The sequence below is a fragment of the Falco punctatus genome (assembly GCF_963210335.1).
Source record: "Falco punctatus genome assembly, chromosome: 7".
NCBI lineage: Eukaryota > Metazoa > Chordata > Aves > Falconiformes > Falconidae > Falco > Falco punctatus.
In genome coordinates, this window is record NC_137587.1 from 1,510,047 (window position 1) to 1,528,658 (window position 18,612).

General features: G+C 44.4%; 2 protein-coding genes across 2 annotated transcripts in view; one reads left to right on the top strand and one right to left on the bottom strand.

Moving 5' to 3' along the window:
- RTF1 (RTF1 homolog, Paf1/RNA polymerase II complex component) overlaps nt 1–9,463 on the bottom strand; it is a 34,298-nt gene extending 24,835 nt beyond the window's left edge. Inside the window, exons 1-2 of the mRNA XM_080394825.1 lie at nt 9,288–9,463; nt 6,625–6,735 (exon numbers count right to left, since the gene is read on the bottom strand). Coding sequence (XP_080250951.1) covers nt 6,625–6,735; nt 9,288–9,365 — 189 coding nt within the window. The 5' untranslated portion in view covers nt 9,366–9,463. The remainder of the gene's footprint in view (nt 1–6,624; nt 6,736–9,287) is intronic.
- A 111-nt stretch (nt 9,464–9,574) lies between these two features.
- Nucleotides 9,575–18,399, top strand: NDUFAF1 (NADH:ubiquinone oxidoreductase complex assembly factor 1). Its single transcript, XM_080394840.1, has 5 exons — nt 9,575–9,714; nt 11,885–12,508; nt 14,409–14,594; nt 15,684–15,758; nt 17,938–18,399. The coding sequence occupies exons 2-5, from the start codon at nt 11,999–12,001 to the stop codon at nt 18,076–18,078; spliced, it is 912 nt and encodes a 303-aa protein (XP_080250966.1). The 5' UTR covers nt 9,575–9,714; nt 11,885–11,998; the 3' UTR covers nt 18,079–18,399.
- The last annotated feature ends 213 nt before the right edge of the window (nt 18,400–18,612 follow it).

Sequence of the window (18,612 nt, forward strand, 5' to 3'; positions counted from 1 at the left end):
AGGTCAGGCTGAGATGAAAGAAGTTAAGATCAGATTAAAACAGCGGGACTTCAGTTAATAAAATGTTTAATAGCTGTAGATACATGCATTACAGACCACTGTTCTCAGCATTTAACTCACAAGGGAAATTGTGGAGAGAACCTGGGTCCAGGAAGACAGAACTGAAAAGAAAGCTGTGTAACCACCTCTTGAACAAAAAAAGTAATAAAAAAATAATCTGCACTAATCTAGGAAACTTTGTTTGGGTTTCTATTTCGCACTGGAGATTACACTTCATCCTGCTTTTGTTTAAGCAAGTGACCTCTACATCTTTTAAGTCACAGTAACTGGTTGTCACCTGCCAGTTTCAGCGCTGTCACAATGCCAAATTCTTCCTCATTCAACTCAGATGCTTCAGGGGTTATTCAGATATCCCAATCTCTCATAAATGCCTGGTCATTCCTGGTACCACTACAGAACAAGGGTTCAAGCAAGCCTTCAGGACAAACAAAGCATCATAACCAGGATGTAGTTAGTGCGAGGCTCTTTCAGGCTCAAAGATTGCTCTGCAGGCTCAGGAACCATCAGTTGTCATCTGGACACTGAATGACCACTCTGTATTGTTCAGAGAGAGACTAGCCAACATCAAGTTCCTTCTTGCAGCAGAGGAAGACATAACAGAGATTAGCAGGTCTGGGAGGGGGGTGAAGACAATATTGGAAAGCCATGAGCTGCATGGCAACCTGCAGTCCAAACCAGAGTATCGAGCCCCTTCCTCAGGCTCTAGTATGGCAGCGGAGGATCAAAAAGGCAACAATATGTTTGCATGTAACATGAAGCAAAAATGCACACAGTTAGTCAGAAGTGTTTGTTTGCTCTGTTTCCCTTAGCTCCACACATCCCAAACAGCAAACAACCACCACATTTTCCAAAACATGTCTACTGCTACAGCTTCTCCAGGTTCCCTCTTCCATGTTCCAGCCAGGCAGAACCAGTGAACAATTCTCACACATTTTCCATGATTATAACGCCTCCTCTAAACAGTCCCTCTATTCACTGCTGCCTCCTCAGCCACCATCTGGAACCCTCCATGGTTCCAGACACAGCAAGTTAATAAACCCATGCAGAAGTGTGCTGCAACATGGCTTTCTACTTACTGTTTAGTACTATCATACAACAGAGCTTTATGGTTCGTTCACAGGAAGTAGCCAGAAGAACATTTCAATTTTTCCTCTTGCTTCCAAGGTTCACAGTGCCAATAGCTTGCACATTTTCCCAAGAAATGGCTGTACTCAGTCTTAAAGGTCCTGTCCAACCTAAATGATTCCACAATTCTAAGTAGTCCAGGTTAAACCCCGGTACCCAGAATGGACTGCCCATAACAAACAAACAAAAAAACCAAACACACACGCAAATCCCAAAAAACCCCAAACCACCAAAAAACCAGAACCCACATTAGAAATTAGCCAGATTTATAAGTCATCTTCTACAAAAGCAACTACGCAAAATCATCGAAGAAAATAATTTATAGCTCAGCAAACCTGGAACATATTTCCACTAGGGAGATGAAATGAGATTGAGAAGAAGAAAAAAGCAAGCTCTGATAGTGCAGAACGCAGAATTGTTTTACCCCCACTGCTCGGATAGTTGCAATTTTCTTCTACTCACACAGCATCTAAATGCATTATCCACTGATATTTTATTTTGCAAATAGGTATTCTTATTTCTTTTTTTAACATCAAATCAGACAGAGATGCACAGCAAAGGTTACCAGCCTGTCCCTGCAACAATATCCTTCCCTTCTGGATATGGCTTTTATAAGCAAAAGGCAAATGACAAACCACAACATCAAAGCAGAACAGGTCCCTTACCAAGGCATTCCTTTCCCTGGCCAGATAACTTTGTACCAAGTTACAATACATTAGCCCAGCTTAAAAACTTTCATCCATTCTCCTCTATTCATATAGGAAAAACAAAAGGCAGTCCTCCAGGCAAGCCACCCAACTACCTTCCCAATGACACCAGTTCAGTAATTAGAAAACTTAAGGGATCATTTTAAACACAAAGAGGAGACTCAAGGTGTCAACACCAACATGGAAAGGAGATAAGCAAATAAAGGAAACACCTCCTGAAGCCATAGAACAGGCTTTGCCAGGAACTGCCTGAAAGGCTTCATGGGCCAAAATATCACCCGACACCTCATCCACCCTCACCCATTGTCCAAGTACTGCTCAAAGGAGCTCACAGAAAGACAACTACAAGTAACTGGAAAAAAAACCCATCTACCTATAGTAGGTTCAAATTCAGTTTAAGCTGCAAGTCAACCTATACTCTAGAAGTATTTTAAGCGGTCCACGTATTGAAAAATAGCAAGAACTGCTGAGTGGAAACATCGAGATAGTAGATACTAAATACGAATGAAGCAGCACTCTCCATAACTAAAACAAATTCCGGGATGCCACTGGCTGTAAAAACCTGCAATGTTTTATTTAGGAAGCCTGGGCCAAACAGCTGGAGATGGCAACAGCCATAAAACACTAAGTCAACAAGCGCCTTGCATGGCTCTAGCATCACCAGCCAGCAAGCATCATCTGGACCAACAAAGACTTAATGACTTCTCTAGATAGATATTAGATAGTGCCTTATGACTGGATTGTTCTCAGCAAAAACTGCTCCTTGGGTACAAAGGGAAAGTCCATTCAGAGAAAAAAGTAAAATTCACACACTCAATTCCTATACCACCACGAGTCTATTTCTGGAGCAACCTGCTCTACTTCAGAGCTCCTGCAGACTCTCATACCACATAAATTAAGTTCCCAGAAGTTATCCCCATGCTAGTTTGCAATTTAAAGAAGCCACCTGCAGACCAAATTTTATACTAGTTTTGTACACAACTGATTCACATTACTTCTTTGGACATGCTAGCCTCCACGCAATTAGCCTGTGCTATTCACATTTGCGCTTGCACTTTGGGGCAGGAAAGTAACAGCACCTCTCTTCCTTAAGGAAAGCTTTACTATTGCACCCGTTAACAGCTGAAGGAAACTGTCTCCAAGAAAAGTCAGTTACAAAGCACACAGCCTATAAGACTGTGTATAAGAAGATTAAAGCACAGATCATTTCAAATTTCTTAAGCTTGAAACAAAAAATGTATGGCAAAGGCCTCACAGGACTGGAGAACCCACTCATTCTTGAAGGTCTAATTAAGCAGTATTACAAAATAAAAGCACACAGGAGAAGACAACACTTAGCATCACAATCTCTACAAACCCACAAGACACCCCAAAACAGAAGGAACACATGCAGTTTTCCGATAATCCAAGGTTTTCTAGATTGCTTTAACTCAAAGTCCAGTAAGTAGATCCAAACTTTCAAGTCCTTTCCTGATAACATAAAAAGCATAAAAAGGCATAAAAAGCCTGCTACGCCAACTGTTACTGGAGACCAGTTTCCTCACTAGCTGCATGACCACTGCTCACCTCCTCCTCTGTCCCATAGTTCTTGACAAGATCTTCAGCTATACCATGTCCTACTAAATCAGTACATTTGCAAATAAAGGCATAAAAAGACATTCCTCACTAAACTCCAGGCTGCTGCCAAGCGTTCACAATATAAAACTTTTCTTGTTCTGGAAGTATCTTTCTGCTATTACCCTAGAGCTGTTAAAAGGCACAGCCAAACCCCTCACAACATTAGAACAAGCGCAGAAGGATGACACAGACACACATCAGCATTGCTAACAACAAACCTTTTGAGAGAAACAAACAGGACCTCCTACAGCATTGTGGCTCTGTCTAATCTGCGCTGATGTTAGTGAAGTTGTTGCAGAAGTCATCCAGGCCTCACCACACAACAGAAAGAATTCTCTTACTGCAACCAATGACACCAGGATAAAAGGAAGAGCAGGAACCCAGAACTAACCTACTACAACTGAGGAAGGCCATGTCTTCATGAGTGTCTTCAATAAGCAATGAGGGTACCTTGCGGACACGTACACCCCAAGAGTAACCTGGCTAACACCAAACTGGTTACGTGCAGCAGGCTAACAGTTTGGGATAGCAAGTTCTTGAGCAGTCATGGCCACACATTCCTCCACAGATAAATTAAATATCTGCCTCCACACCTGTGTCCGGCTTAGTATACCTCTCTGCAACGGTAGGACTTCTTATTGCAGAGCCCTGCAGTCATTGCTGTTTATCAGTTCTCTGAACAACAGTCCATAGTCAATTCAGTCATGCATATTCCACAGATCCACCAGAAGACTGTTCAGAGCATCCCTCCTATTTCATTGCCTGCAACTCAGTTTCATTCCCTTGGCTAGACAATTTGATTCAGACCACAGAGGTCCTTAAAGCGTTATAGAACCCAGCATCTGCACCATAACACCTGATGGGGCTAAGAGCTTTCACAGAAGAACATTCTCATCAAGACATACAATGATAAAACATTAAAGATCTACTGAAATCCTGTGGGCACCACTGTATAGATGTGGCATGATTTGTACATGCTGTTATGCTGTAATTCCAAAATGCACTTTCTCTCCCCTATGCCCCACAAACTTTTCTCCCTTTAAAAAAAATGCAGAATGCAGCATTTGCCACTGAAGCAGAGGTTTAGGCTCCTTTCCTGTACATGCAACGTCAGTCCTGGAACCTTTAGGTCTTGGCAGGAACCATAAAGAATGTGCACACTACAAAACCTGCGTGGAAGCACATGGGTATGATTAAGCATGTTTGACCAGGGCAATGATTTTCATGCTTTTCCCTCAAGGTCCTCATCTTGCAGGAAGTCCAGCAAGACAATTTCAGCTTTTAGATCCCCTCTCCCAAACCCCAAGGTTGAGCCAACTTCGAACCCATCACAAGAACACTGATTAAAACCAAAATCGTTCAGCAGGAGTAGTGTAGTCAAGCCTAGGGATGCACACAGCTGAATGACTGGCAGAAGCAGAACTGTTATAACCCAGCCTGTCTCACCCTGCTGTGACAAGCAGCAGTTCAGAATGCATATTTCAGGCACAGGAATAGAAGCAAGTGTCCTAATTACCTCTTCTCTAAAGCTTTTCCTCTTGCTGCATGGAGGTCAGAAAGAACAGAGTATCAATTAGAAATGATACACAGATTACAAAAAGTATCAAACGTACATGCTGCAGCAGAGATACTACTGCATCTGCAAGGTTTGTGCAAATTTGTGATGAGATTCATTGCCATATTTATGTATAATAGAAAGACAGACTTTCTTGTCATTATACAAGCTAAATAATAATCTGAATAATGTAATTTCTTCTGTCAGTTTTCAGAGATAAACACAAAGCAGAAGGATTTATCTTCGGCATGCTCTCCACACCTATGTCTACTTTTCCAGACATGCTAGGCTCCACATAGCTCAGAATAAATAAGCTGTGTGCCAGAAGATCTGAACACTCACAGTGACAGACTGAGTGGTAACCCAATAACAAACCCAATATATCTAGTCCATTCACAATTCTCTCTCTCCTTATGCCTTAAGCACATATTAGAGTCACTTTAAAAAAAAAGAAAGAAAGGAATTGATTGAAACAGAGTTCCAAGCATATTTATTTGAAAAATGCCTCAGAAGAGGATTAAGCTACACATTCTTTACATTTATTGTAAGAACTCTGCAACACTACCAAATGCTTAATAGGTTATCATTGGCCTACCCTACTGGTCTTCAAGCTCGCACGAGGAATAGCGCTTCCTGTATTTTCAGAAAAAAATATCCATCCCAAACAGATCCCTGTTAAATTTTTAAGTATAGATGGAATAAATGACCTCACTACATTGCGCGGAAAGCTTGCAAGAGACATGTAAGCCTTCAAGAAAGTGTTTTTTATTCAAATACCTGTATGACCTGTTTGTCAGTTCCTCCGTTTTAATTAAGTCTATTTCAGTTTTCATTTATAGATGAAAGCAGAGACTTTTACCCAGCTCTAGAAGGTAGTACCAAGAACAAATAACAAAAACAGATCTAGCAGATAAACACAATACAAAGAATTGACAAAATGCTAGAACAAAGCAATGCTAAATTCTTCCTTGCCTGACTTTCTTCAAAAATACCAATAAAACACACACTCTTGCATTTTCAAATGACCAGACAAGCTCATTCACAGCAGAGTTCTTGGGGAATCAAAGTAGCTACACAGAACAGTGTTACCATCCGTAAAAGAGTAGTACCACCTGTCTTGATCCTTTCCCTCTCTGAGGAAGAAAGGTCTCTTCTAAAGCTGAAAAGGTCTCTCTCAACTCAAGAGTCCAGCTTTAGCAGCTGCACTACTACTTCAACCACAGGCGCTACAGAGGAAAAACACTAGTTTTAAGCGGGCAGATCACCAGACCATTCAGAACATATGAACGTGGGATCAAAAAGGCAGTCAACTTTTCCACAGACGTTTAGACTGTTTTGTATACAGTTACAATTCAAATCCTACTGATTAAAAGAAAAAAAGAAGTATTTCTGAGTACACATCCTCTGGGCTTAATGGGCCTCCATCAGGTCCACTGACTGCCAGTCCCACTCCGTGAAGTCAGCAGGCTAAACATACCGTACAATAAATACACTTTCACTGCTTAGGTACCATCGGACAAATCATTCACAGTAACTTCACTGGTAACATGACAAACTCACCTCATCATCACTGTCTGATGTCTCAGAGTCTGAAGATGCAGTAGGCTTGCTTACAGGTGGCTCCTTCTCTTCAGAGTCACTGCGCTTCCGTTTGGCCAATGACAAGAGCTCCTGGTGTGAAAAACCATACATTCGTTTTAAAATGTCGTAATTAGTTTTATCAATCCAGGTCAATGTATATGCACCTTCTCTGTGATAGCAGAGTACACCCCAGTAACATGATTCTCCCCACAGACTAAGGAACGAAGTCTACTTAAGTTTTATAAATACATGTACATATACACACAGAATTTTAAGAAAACTGGATGCTACAAAAGCATTTTGAGGATAACAAGTTATAAGAAGTAAATACTACTGCCATTATTTTCTCGGCACAAACACCATAAGACAAATTACTTTCAGAATCATCTCCAGGTTTCTTATTTGGATGGGGTAAGAATTCAAAACCACTCTAACTACACTGTATTAACCCAAAAAGCCAAATACTACTAGAGAGCAGCTCCTTCTTCTAAACAAAAGAGATGTTTGCAATTATACATTTTTAAAGGGAAATGCTTTGGACATCACCACAATGTCATGGCTGATAATATTTAGTCAGGCTGTTCAATTCCTTCTCACTGTCCCTACACACCACAGAACGCACTTAAAGCTTTGGATGGGCACAGAGCAGGCATCAAGGCTCAAAGTTTATGAAACTAAGGAGAGCCGTTCTCCAAATGAAGCACTTTACTTGGCTCTTTGTGCTGGTGTGTGTTGCCTTTGAATCTCATCATCCGCTGTTCATAGCTTGTTCAGATGACAGCAGCAGCAGCACACAACAAACATTTCTGAAGCTGCATTACTGTCTTTATAATCCATGACACAATTTATTCTTTAAAACACTGCTTTGGGGCCGATGAACCTTAGCTGCAAGTAGAAACACAGTCACGCCAACTTCTGCAGTCTTGGGAAGTCGATACTAGATCGGTTTGCATTAGTTTCATAACTGGAAGATTATGTCCACAGCAAACGGATTAAAATTTAGTACCCCAAATGAGAACATACAAGCTGCAGAAACTGATGGCCTAGGCTACTTACTAACAAAAAACCTTTCCATTAGCAAAGGCATTTTACAAACCTTTCTCTGAAAAAGGCACTCAACACCAACAGAGCAGGTTCATACAATTAACAGTTCTCTTCAGGAAGCTCCTGATGTTTTCTACAACCTTTTCTAGGATTTCTCTCACGCACCTGTCTCTAAGCAGTCATTCAACCCAGATTACCTCCCTGGATGCTGTCTTGGCATATCCACCACTACTTTTATTCCAAGCAAGTTTCCTTCTTTCTCTCTACCCTTCTTCTCTTTTGCAAGACACTGTATTAAAAAGGCTCCTGGTCTTTTGATTCAACAAGCCTGGAGTGCAGAGGAAAGCTGCCAAACATTTAACCTACAGGGGCCTCACTCAGTAGACTCTCATCCTTAAATCACACCACAAAAACATTTCTTCCTTACTACGTAGCCTCCATCCTCACACATACATATCCCTGCTGTTACAGTTGCTACAAGCAGCTCAGTGGAGGGGGAAGCACCTACTGCTCAGGTACAGCTGCAGAGGCATGCTTCCAGCGAACGAAGGAACAGATGCAGAACCAAGGGGTGATTCCTACCACCGTCACTGATCTATGCCAGAGCTCGTCCAGCCCCTTCTGTTTTCAAGCTTCGGAGAAACCACCAAACTAATGAACTAGTGGTGAGATGCTGGCAGCTCGAAGAACTCGAGGGGCACACGCAATCATCAGGGCACACTCTGCTCCAATACATTTGTCTACCTGATTTCATTTTTCTGAACCTCCAAGCCGCAAAACCATTTTTGAGTGTTTGGGAAGGCTTTTTATTGCAACATAGCAACAGCTTCTATATTAAAAACCCTGAAGGTCCAGCATGTAAATTACATCAGACATGTAGGCTTCAGCACAGCCAGCCAGCCAAACGTCCCCCCGGAGCACGCACTGCCACACCAGCCGTAACGCTCAGTACCTGCCAGGTCTTGCTTTACCGTTCGAACCACGGCACCGCCAACCGCCACAGCGAACGCAGCCCTTTCCCCCACCCCCAGCACCGAGGCGGGGGCTGCCCCTCCGCAGCCCGGCCCGGTTGAAGCCCCCCGGACACCGCGCTGCCCACGCAGGACGATACCCCGGCGGTAACGAACCGCTCCCCGCCGCACCGCCACCGGCTCCCGGCCCCGGCTGTGCTGCCCGCCCAGGGAGCCCGCCCGCCCCAGGGGCTCGGCGGCAGCAGGGACGCGGCGCGCCGGGGCAGCACAGAAAAGTTGCCCGGCCCTCGGGGCCGCTCGCCGCGCTGCCCCAGGGCTGCCGGCGGCCGGGCCTGGCTCCCCGCCCCGCAGGGCCGAGCCGCCCGGAGCATCGCGCCACCCTCCCGCGAGCACCGGGCCCGCCGCGAAGAGACCCCGGGAGCCGCCGCGGCGGGCAGGCCGGGGCCCTGTCGGGGGGGCGCGGGCTCCCCTCACGGAGGCCACGGGGACCCCCATCGGGCTGAGGAGAGCGACGGTGGCGCGTAACCCCGGGCGGGAGCGAGGGAGCGAGGGGAGGGATGGCGGCGCCGAGCCCTGCGCGGGCCGGAGATCCCAGGCCCCGCGCTCAGGCCGGGCCTCCCCACGCACCTGATCTAGGTTCTCCTCGCTACCGCTGTCCTCAGTGTCGGAGTCGATAAGGACACGGCCTTTCCGCTTCTTCACCATGGCGGAGCCGGCTCTCTCCGCTCCCCGCCCCGGCGGCGGCGCGGCGCTCTCAGCGGCCCGGCCTGCCCCGCGCCGCCCGCCCGCCCGCGACACAAAGGGCACGGCGCATGCGCACGGCGCGGGGGCGGGGCGGAGCTGGGCGGGGCTGCGGCGCGCGGGCCGGCCCCCTCAACGGCCGTCGGGGGCGTCCCGCCGCCATGTTCCCCGCCGCCGGCTGGCCGCCCCTCAGCCCGCCGGGGCGCGAACGCCGTCAGGGGTAGGGCGCCGGGGCACCGTGCAGCGGCCTCTCGCAGCAAGGAAGGGGATCTCGCCGGCGGCGGCGGATCCGGAGCGGCGCGGCGGCGGGGAGGTGAGGCGGTACCTCAGCACCGGGGGCTGTTGGCCGCGGGGCCGGGGGTGCGTGAGGTGTGAGGAGGCGGCCGGTTTCGCCGAGAGGCCGCCGCCGTGTGCCGGCCCCGCCTCAGGCTCCCGCGCCGCGGTGGGCGGGGGCGGGCCCGGGGCCGGCGCCTGGCCGCGGCCGTAGGCCGGGTCTTCGTGGCCGCCGAGCGACGGGGCAGCGCTGGCCGCAGCCCGGCGCGCTGGTACCCCCGCGGTCGGGTGTCGGCCCCTGGCGGCGCCGCTGCCGCCGTGCGCCGGCCCGGGGAGGGGGGAAGAAAAGAGCCGAGGCGGGGAGGGCGGGGGGGGCGCATAGGGCCGGGAGGGGGCACAGAGCCGGGGAGGCTTTTTAATTTGCGGATCTGCGCAGAGTGGGGCGGTAACTGGGAGCGATAACTCGCCACGCTCGCACAGCGAGCTGCTGCTTGCACGCTGAGATTTCCAGGGTTAGTCCCCTGACACCCGCTCCCCTTAGACAGCGCTGGTTACAGCTTCCTCGCTTGAGTCCAGAGGTATCATCAATGCATTTTTACCGTGCCCCGTCCTCGGGTGGATGGTCTTCCTCTGGAGGCGGGTAGCTTTCAAGGAGGAGTGTTTTTCTGTTAAAATCATATAATGAGGATGGGTCAATGAAAGTTCAAAGTATTTTAACAATTCTTGCCAAACTTCATGGTTTGATAACTAGGTTCATCAATCTCAGGTCTCATCTGCGGGCCTGTTCTTTTAAGTTCACCTTCATGGGTAGCTAATTCCTATTGTGTTTTGACAGATACCCTTTTTAAGGTTTTCTTGACCTCATCCTTTGACCTGTTCAATGTTTGATCTTGCATCTTAGGGAAAAAATCGGGCAAAAGTAAAATTTTTTACAGTTTCCCGTGATCTCCTTCTTGGTACTCAGAGGAAACAAGGAGGAGTCTGTGCGGAGTGGGGTTCAGCTTGGCTGTGGGCTGCAGCTTTTCAGTAGTTTCCCTTGCCGTTTGAGGCAGGTTTGGCAGCAGGGCCCAGAGGTGGACGGGGTCACTGCTCGGGGTCTTGTTGCTGTCATGGTGTGTGCCCCGACTCAGTCCCACGGGGCATGGAAGCCTTGCACATGGGGTTTCTTTGAGGAACCTGCTTCCTGTCTTGCTGAGTGTGTGATAATGTGAATTCCTTCAGTGTAGTTCTAGTCCACCATGCATAACTTAACTGGAGTATGGAAATAACAGTAGTGAATTTTGCCACAAGTGGAGAAAGTTATGTGGCATGTAGAAAGCATTTGTGGGGTGACTGGCTTTATTCTTAAAAGCCTAGAAAAGGTGAACTGATTTGACATAGTTTCAGAATTTATTCTGTAGCCAAATAAAATATAAAAAAACCCCACCAAACCCAGGCAACTAGTCTATCTAATGTTATACATCAGTGCTAATAGCCTCTGTACAGAACACTGAGCATTAAGGTTCTCCCTTATGGATTAGAGAATAGCAATGCAGCGTAGCTGTTCCTACCAACAGTGATGCAGAGAGAAGCAAAGAAGATTTTCAGAATTTTTCAAGAGCTTTATAAAAAAACCTATCAAATTGCAGTTTTTCATGTTAAATTCTTTGGCCTCTGTAATCCTCAACCACATACATTAAGGGGGCAAGGGGCTGGATGACTTACGGAAAAAGCATGCAGTATGGCTGCTATAGGATTTCATATCTGAAAAGTCTTGACATCTATGATTGCCAGGTGAGACTGTCATTCTAGTGCGTATGGCAGCAGAGTCTACCTGTCGTGACTTTGTGATTTTCTTGCAGGTGATAGTACTTTGTAGTTGCATAGATGCCACCTTTTAGAAACCTCCTTCCTGAAGCTGTTTTTGCTGCTGTTACTTACTGATAGTAAAAGGGATGAACAGGAATTGCTTTTTTCTATTTTCAGTTTTATTTGAAGTATTTTACTTAGTTTTTCTGACTCGCATGGGTGTTTCGTGTTACAGGGAGGGGGGAATGCATAGGGTGGAAATCATTAAGTGTACTAGACCTCTGGGGAAGTGTAATAGTTGATGTTATTTTTTATTCCTTTTTCCAATGGCTGAGATTTCCAGTTAATACCTGTTTAAAAAATTAAAGTTTTACAAGCGTCCTATATGTAATTTTTTAAAATTTTTCTCTTTTTCATTAAAGGTGAAGATAAACTACAGTAACTAAAGTAAGATAGCTCTGGATACTGGTCTTGTTAAATTAATTTACAGACCTGTTAATTGCCTTACTGGAAGTGAATTCTTCAAATTTACCAACATGGCTCTTACTGTTACATTGCTCAACAGTGCTTACTTACGTGGTCGATGCAGCAGGCACAATGTTTTGCATCCCTTAATTGGACCTCTCCTCAGCAATTCTACATCAAAATTGTATAGCAGCTACAGGAGGCCAGGGGCGCAGCCCGAGAAGAAACCGTCTTTGCAAAATACTGATTTCAGTTTTAAGAAGGGCATTGATGTCTTAAAGACGCAGCTTAGCATGCTGAAGAAGGAGACCAAAGATCACATAGCAGGGCCTGGAGGCCATTCGCTCAGTCGGTACCTGCTGGAGCAGACAAGGGTGGTGTGGGAGTTTCGGTGCCAAGAAGATTTAAATAAATGGGTTATTTCTTCTGACGTAGAGATTGGAGGGAAGAGTGAAGTTTACCTCAAACTGGGTAGGAACAACCAGGCTGCTCTGCTGTATGGAAACCTCAATACAGAAGTACCTCGCGATGGGGAGACAAAATACAGTGGATATTGTAGTATGAGAGCTAAACCGCTGGTGGTAAGTACAGCTTCATGTTTGCATAGCTTCTGTTACTTCATCGGAGAGCATTATTGTGTAATCCCAGTGACAACAAGTGGACTGTTGTTTACTGCAGTTGAAACTGGTCACTTTCAGGAGTGTTAGATATTCCTTCAAGGATGTAGTTGCTGCTTTATCCTTTGACTTGGAAGGAACTTACAACTTTTTCTTGTTTTTTTGTTTTACTTTCTTGGAAAAAAAATAATAAATGTTTGAACATTTACTTATGTGTGGTAGGGCATCCACTCATTAAGACAGCCCTGTTTGCAGCCTTGTTGGAAATGAAGGATCTGTAATGAACCATTATATCCAGAACTGGTATGATTAATATAGACGTGTCCCTAGATTTTAAGTTAATCAAATGTGTCATAAGGACAAATTTTATGGGCTTTAACTTGGCCTATTCATCAAATTTGGTTTAGGTGAATGAGCTCATCTTTTTTCTCACAGGAATGGAAAATAATGCTTTGAAATGTACTTTTTAAGGGCCTGGCTCCTACTGCAAATCAGGAAAAGCAAGACACAAATCTTGGATAGCTTAGAATTGAGCAAAATAGAGCCAGAAATGGATGTGCTTATTATTGATGCTGCTTGTTTCATTCCGTATTTTTAAGCACCTTTAAAAGCAAAGGAACATTTTGACTTAGCATATACAATGCTTAACAACTTAGTCCATTCTGTTGTTTGTGAATTGGCACAAGTACACACGTAAAGTCTCTTCTGGGCCAGAATCTTCAGGGAGCAGAGAGAGGAGTGAGCAAAATCAATGGACAGATGAGCAGCAGATGAACATTAAAATGGTGACACTAGGTCAGAGCAATGGAACAGCGAGTTGAATCTCACCTGAGTTAAATTCCCAGGACTGCTACAAACTTGTGCAAATGTGACTCAGACTTTCACCACCAAATTCTAAAGTGGTGGAGTGTATCACTCTACCTTTATCATGCAGCTTGAAATCAGAGAGTAAAAACATAAATATAAAAGCTCCTCTTTATGTAAGTAAAAAGGCTCAAAGCTGGCAAAACCATAAAATCAAGTAGGTGTAGGGCTTGTATTAATGTATTGATGATCTGCTCATCCTGTTACCTATGAGACGAGTTGGTAGAGGGACAGTTGACAGGTAACCATAGTAGTGCTGTAAAAGAAAGGGGAAATCACCTAATTTTTGGTGCTAATTTTTATTTGGTTTAAGCAGTTCTGGCCAAGAATAGCCCTGACCCTTGCCCTGCATTGCTCTGAGTGATCTCAGTGTAACTCTCTGAAGACTCAGGGATCTGCCTGTGTGCAGATCACAACACTGGGACTTTTAAGATATTTGGAAGAAAATGCAGTTGAGAACCAGACGTACTTGCAATCTATATATCCTTGTGCACAGTTAATGGCAAAATGTGTTGGAAAACATGAAATGCTTCTGCTTCTTAAGTCAGTCTTCAATAAGGGAAGTTATCACGGGATAAATTATTCCACTTCACCTTCTTGTAATCACCTCTGAATAATCCAGTACTGACCACAGAATATTAAACTTAATGAACTACATAACTACTGATCCATCACTATAGTGTTTGTGTACTTGCCTGGCGGGGAATTTGGTCCTAGGAAGGAAATCTGGTTTCTGATAGTTACAAGATGTGGTTTCTAATTAAAGCGTGAGTCCTCAGAATGGTAATACTGCAGTTTGTGGGTTCTAATACAGTGCTGAAGGAAATTTTGAGAGATCAGCAACTAGTATGGTGAAAGAGCAACCCAGTTTTCACTATGTCACATTGAATATTATTTGACATAATAATGAGGGCAGAGATCAAAGCAGTAGTGCTCTGTTCTTTGTAATGGACGTTTCCCTTTATTAAGGAGGAGTAATTCTATTTATTAATTTTTGTAGGGATCTTTTGCTAGGAAGAAGTATTATGACTGGTCAAACTTCAATAGTCTGTATTTACGGGTCCGTGGTGATGGTAGACCTTGGATGGTAAACATCTATACAGACCCTTACTTCTCTCATCAAAAGGACGACCTCTACAACTACTTCATGTTCACCCGAGGAGGCCCATACTGGGAGGAAATAAAGGTGAGCTAATGAGTCTTTCAGACTAACAAGACTGCCTTGGGGTCCTGGCCATAGCTCTGTGGAAGGGGAACTTTTCCGACAGGCACAGTTTGTTGCCGATGCTGTCTGTTCGTTCGGCTGTTAGTATCCTTGCACAACAGGCACGTGCCTGGGGCTTGGGAGTTCCCAAAACTAAATCACTGGGTTGTGGGAGGGCATGCTGTTGTCGATTGTGTTAAAGATTTGATCCGCTATGCCTGAACGCCTGCTGTTAGCTGTTACTGGCGAAGGAGAACACAGACAGCGATGGAAGCTGAGCAGGTGTGGCTAGGAATACTCTCTGCGGTAACCATTTTATCCGTAACGCAGACAGACATAGGCTGGCATGGGATTTGTACCCTGCGACAGGATTTGCTTAACCCGCCAACTCGCTGGAGTCAGTCAGAGACTCAGAGGTGTGCTTTGTCATTTATGGCCTTTGAATCTGTGACACAAAATAATACTTGTAAGAAGTGGGAGTTTGGGCTCTTTTCTGATGAAACTTGACTTGCATGTTTTCCCCTCATCTCTGCTAGCCAACCCTCCGGCTTCCTATTTCTTATGACAGCCCCTCCTCTTTCTGGCTACCACTGCATTCAAAGTTAATTTTACAAGATTCTGAGCTGCTTTGCTAGAGTACTGATGTCTCAGTATGAAGCTTGCACTATGAAATGCATGGCTTGGGTACAGGCGAGCTGTTGATATACATGCATGCTAGACTTTTCAGTAATTTCTCTTTTATGTTGACATGTTATTGGAAGGAGGTAGTCTCGATGTCAAGAGCCACCTTCTGTACTGTAGCCTTTTGTCATGTCCTAACAGGGTAACAGTCCTGCACAACAGCTACAGACTGCCGCCACACAGCACGTGGCCCTGGAGCTGGCTGTGAGTGGTTAGCAAAGGGGTTAATGTGGCCCGTTCTCTGCACCAGTTCTGCTTACCAAACTGGTGCTGGTACCAGATGCAGCAGAGTGTCATTTCATTTACTAAGACAGGCTTTTTTTTCCCCCCTTAATTTTTTATGTACTGCTGACACTGAAGTCTGTGTTTGTTTTGTTCCGTTCCTGTCAGATCCCATTCTCCAAATTCTTTCTCTCCAGTCGGGGAAGAGTCCAGGATGACCAGCACCCTATCTGGTTAGACAAGGCAAGTTGTCTGTAGGCTTTGTATGATCATATTGTCCTATAGATAATTTACAAATTCTTTAATGTTTGTGGATTTGAAATGGAAGGGCCTCTTGTTATAAAGTACTTGTTTTTCTGTGCTTGCCTTTGCATTTAAATTATGCTGCTTTGTGATAGAAGTGTCAGCTCACTTCAGAGAAGCTCCAGAAATATTTTTGAGACCTGTATAACCAAGAAACTACTCACAATGTGGCTTTTCAGAAAAAAAAAACAAAACAAAACCTACTTTTTTAGAAATGATCAAAGTGACTAAGTAGTCTAAAATGGTGGTTGGCACAGTACTGCCAAAACTAGTAAGAGTATCATATCGTCAGCTTTCTTCCTGGCAGAAGATTGGGAGGGATGTCGTACTGTGAGGTTTTATTTGAGGATGTACTGTGTCAGTGACCTTGATGGTGCACAGTAAACTGATTTATTTATAGGCTCTTTTTTAGTTTTTTTCAGGCTTTCTAGTCTAAATATTAAGTAAATGTGTTAAGTATTTTTTTATTTCTGCAAATAGGTAGACTAATTCACTGATTCACAAGAGGAGACATGTTGGGAAAAGATTGTTTCTGTATCTTTTTATTTTTTAAATTTCAGTGACCCTTGTGTATGTAATTGAGGGCAGCTTAATGCCCAGTGACTACCAAAAGGAAAACAGTGTTAGAAATATATATGGGGAGAAAATTAAAGGCCCATCGCTTGAGTGTTAGTCACCTGGAATGTTGCATTCGGTTCCTAATTGCCTTAATGAGGCGGGGAAAAAAATCAGGAAAAATTTGAGGGTAGTTCAGTCATTGGCAGCATGAAAACAATCTGTTTTAAAACAGAAGTTGAGACTGTAGAAAGCAAGTATGAATGCTATGAAGAAGGTGGATCAACTGCAAGAAAAAATATGCTTTATGGAAGAAAATTGCTATAAAAGGCCTATATTTAAATACAGACACTGCAGAATTTATCAGGATTTGGGACATACAGCCATGCAAAATGGTAAATGAAAACAAAGTTGTGTATGGGGCATTGAAAAATATTTACCAGGAGTTGAAGGGACAAAAGAGCATTTGATCTAAGCATCCTCAACTTCGTTTTCATTCCTTGTTACCTTATGCTTATTATTTCACAGTAAAAGTGATCACTTGCATATAATACAAAGTGTAATTTTCCAAGTGTATTTTGAAGAAAAATAAAAATAGGCAAAGCAGTGTGAAGGCAGGTAAAGAAACCTTGATAAAACATTGCAGTCCCTCGTGGTACTACTCTCCGTTTTCCCAGGAACCAGAGAGGAATGTCCGTGCGCTTAATTTCCTTAGCTATTACTTATTTAGCATACATTTGCAATGGATATTTAGCCACAGCCCACAATTACTCAACTTTATCTGACACATCCTTGGCATTATTTTCCTGTATGTACAGCAGCCCTGAAAATCACAGGTACAGCTCCGACCTGCGCTGCTAGCCGGGCTCCAGAGCAGCTGGTATTTGAAGGTGGCTGGCCACTGGTGACCCAAGGCATCCCCAGAGCAGCCAGCAGCGGGGGCTCTGAGAGGTGACACGCAAGGAAGCTGCCTGAGCTGTGCAGTTTTTATGAAATTAGTTACAGGGTTTTTGGTTTTTTGTTTTTTTAAATGGAATAGTGGTGAGGGAGGACATTAGGGGAAAGGAATGAGGAGTGTTCTTAAATAAAAGAACATTATTTGTATTGAGGAGCAGTGGCATAAGTCAGTAACAAAGCTCTGTGTGTTTTACAGTGCCCGCAGGTCTAGAAAGGAAGTTTTCTTCCATCCTTAATTACATTCTGTTTGTGTTTCCTGCTCGCAAGAGTTGTGGCAGACTTTGTGAAAACATGTTTGTACACCCAGTCATGATGAAGCTGGCCAGGCACAAACCCTGAAGGATGAAACTTGCCATGTTGCTTTAGGCTCTGGCCACTTGTAATAAAGGGTTCAACACAGTGGTGGAAGGGCAGACGTGAAGTAGTTTCCCACTGGGGTCTGTACAGAAAAACATGGCCATGAAGCATTTGAGCCTTAAGAAATGCTGTTGCTTTTTGAATAAATAGTAGATGGCCATGAATTGTTTGTAACATATGGAAGTGGTAGGTACAATTGTGTTAGTGTAACATAATTGACACTGTTCTAACCTATGTGTCTTTTAATTAGATTAGTACCCTTGGATTCACAATCGGAGATAAAGTAGATGGTCCATTCCAGCTGGAGATTGATTTTATTGGGCTACTGAATGATAGAGCTCACACCGAAGAATTTGCCTATGAAACATATGAAAAGAATCCTAAAGTCTGAGTTGGGCTGGTGGCCTTTGGGATGTTCTTCAGATGCCTGGCTCACTTTTGCAGAACACTTCTTAACATGTGGCTTACAACTTGAAGATTCTATGTAAACATTAGAAGTGCATGACACGTTGATGGCAAGTAGTCAGACTGGAATGACACCATTGGCATCTCCGAGCTGCCAGGTACAGAATCCTGGGGAAGACTGGGCATACATGGCCTGGAACACAGTCTGAGAAGAGCTGTGACACGCTCATACAAAGTACTGACTGTTGACTGGGTGAGTGTTGGTTTCGGTCCTGACCTTTACAGAAATAAAAGTACTTTGCAAGTTCATTGTAGTTCTTTTTTATACAAGTTCCATTTTCTACATTATATGGTTTGCAGACAGCTGTAAAACACATACATCTATTTTTAAACTGGAAAAAGTATGATGAGAATTAATACCCTTAGGAATGGTGCTTAAGTATGATTCAGCTGCTGAAATTTGTAAAGAGCAGCACCAGAAGTGGAAAAGGCAGAAGCATTTCAACCTTCAGCTTTGGCT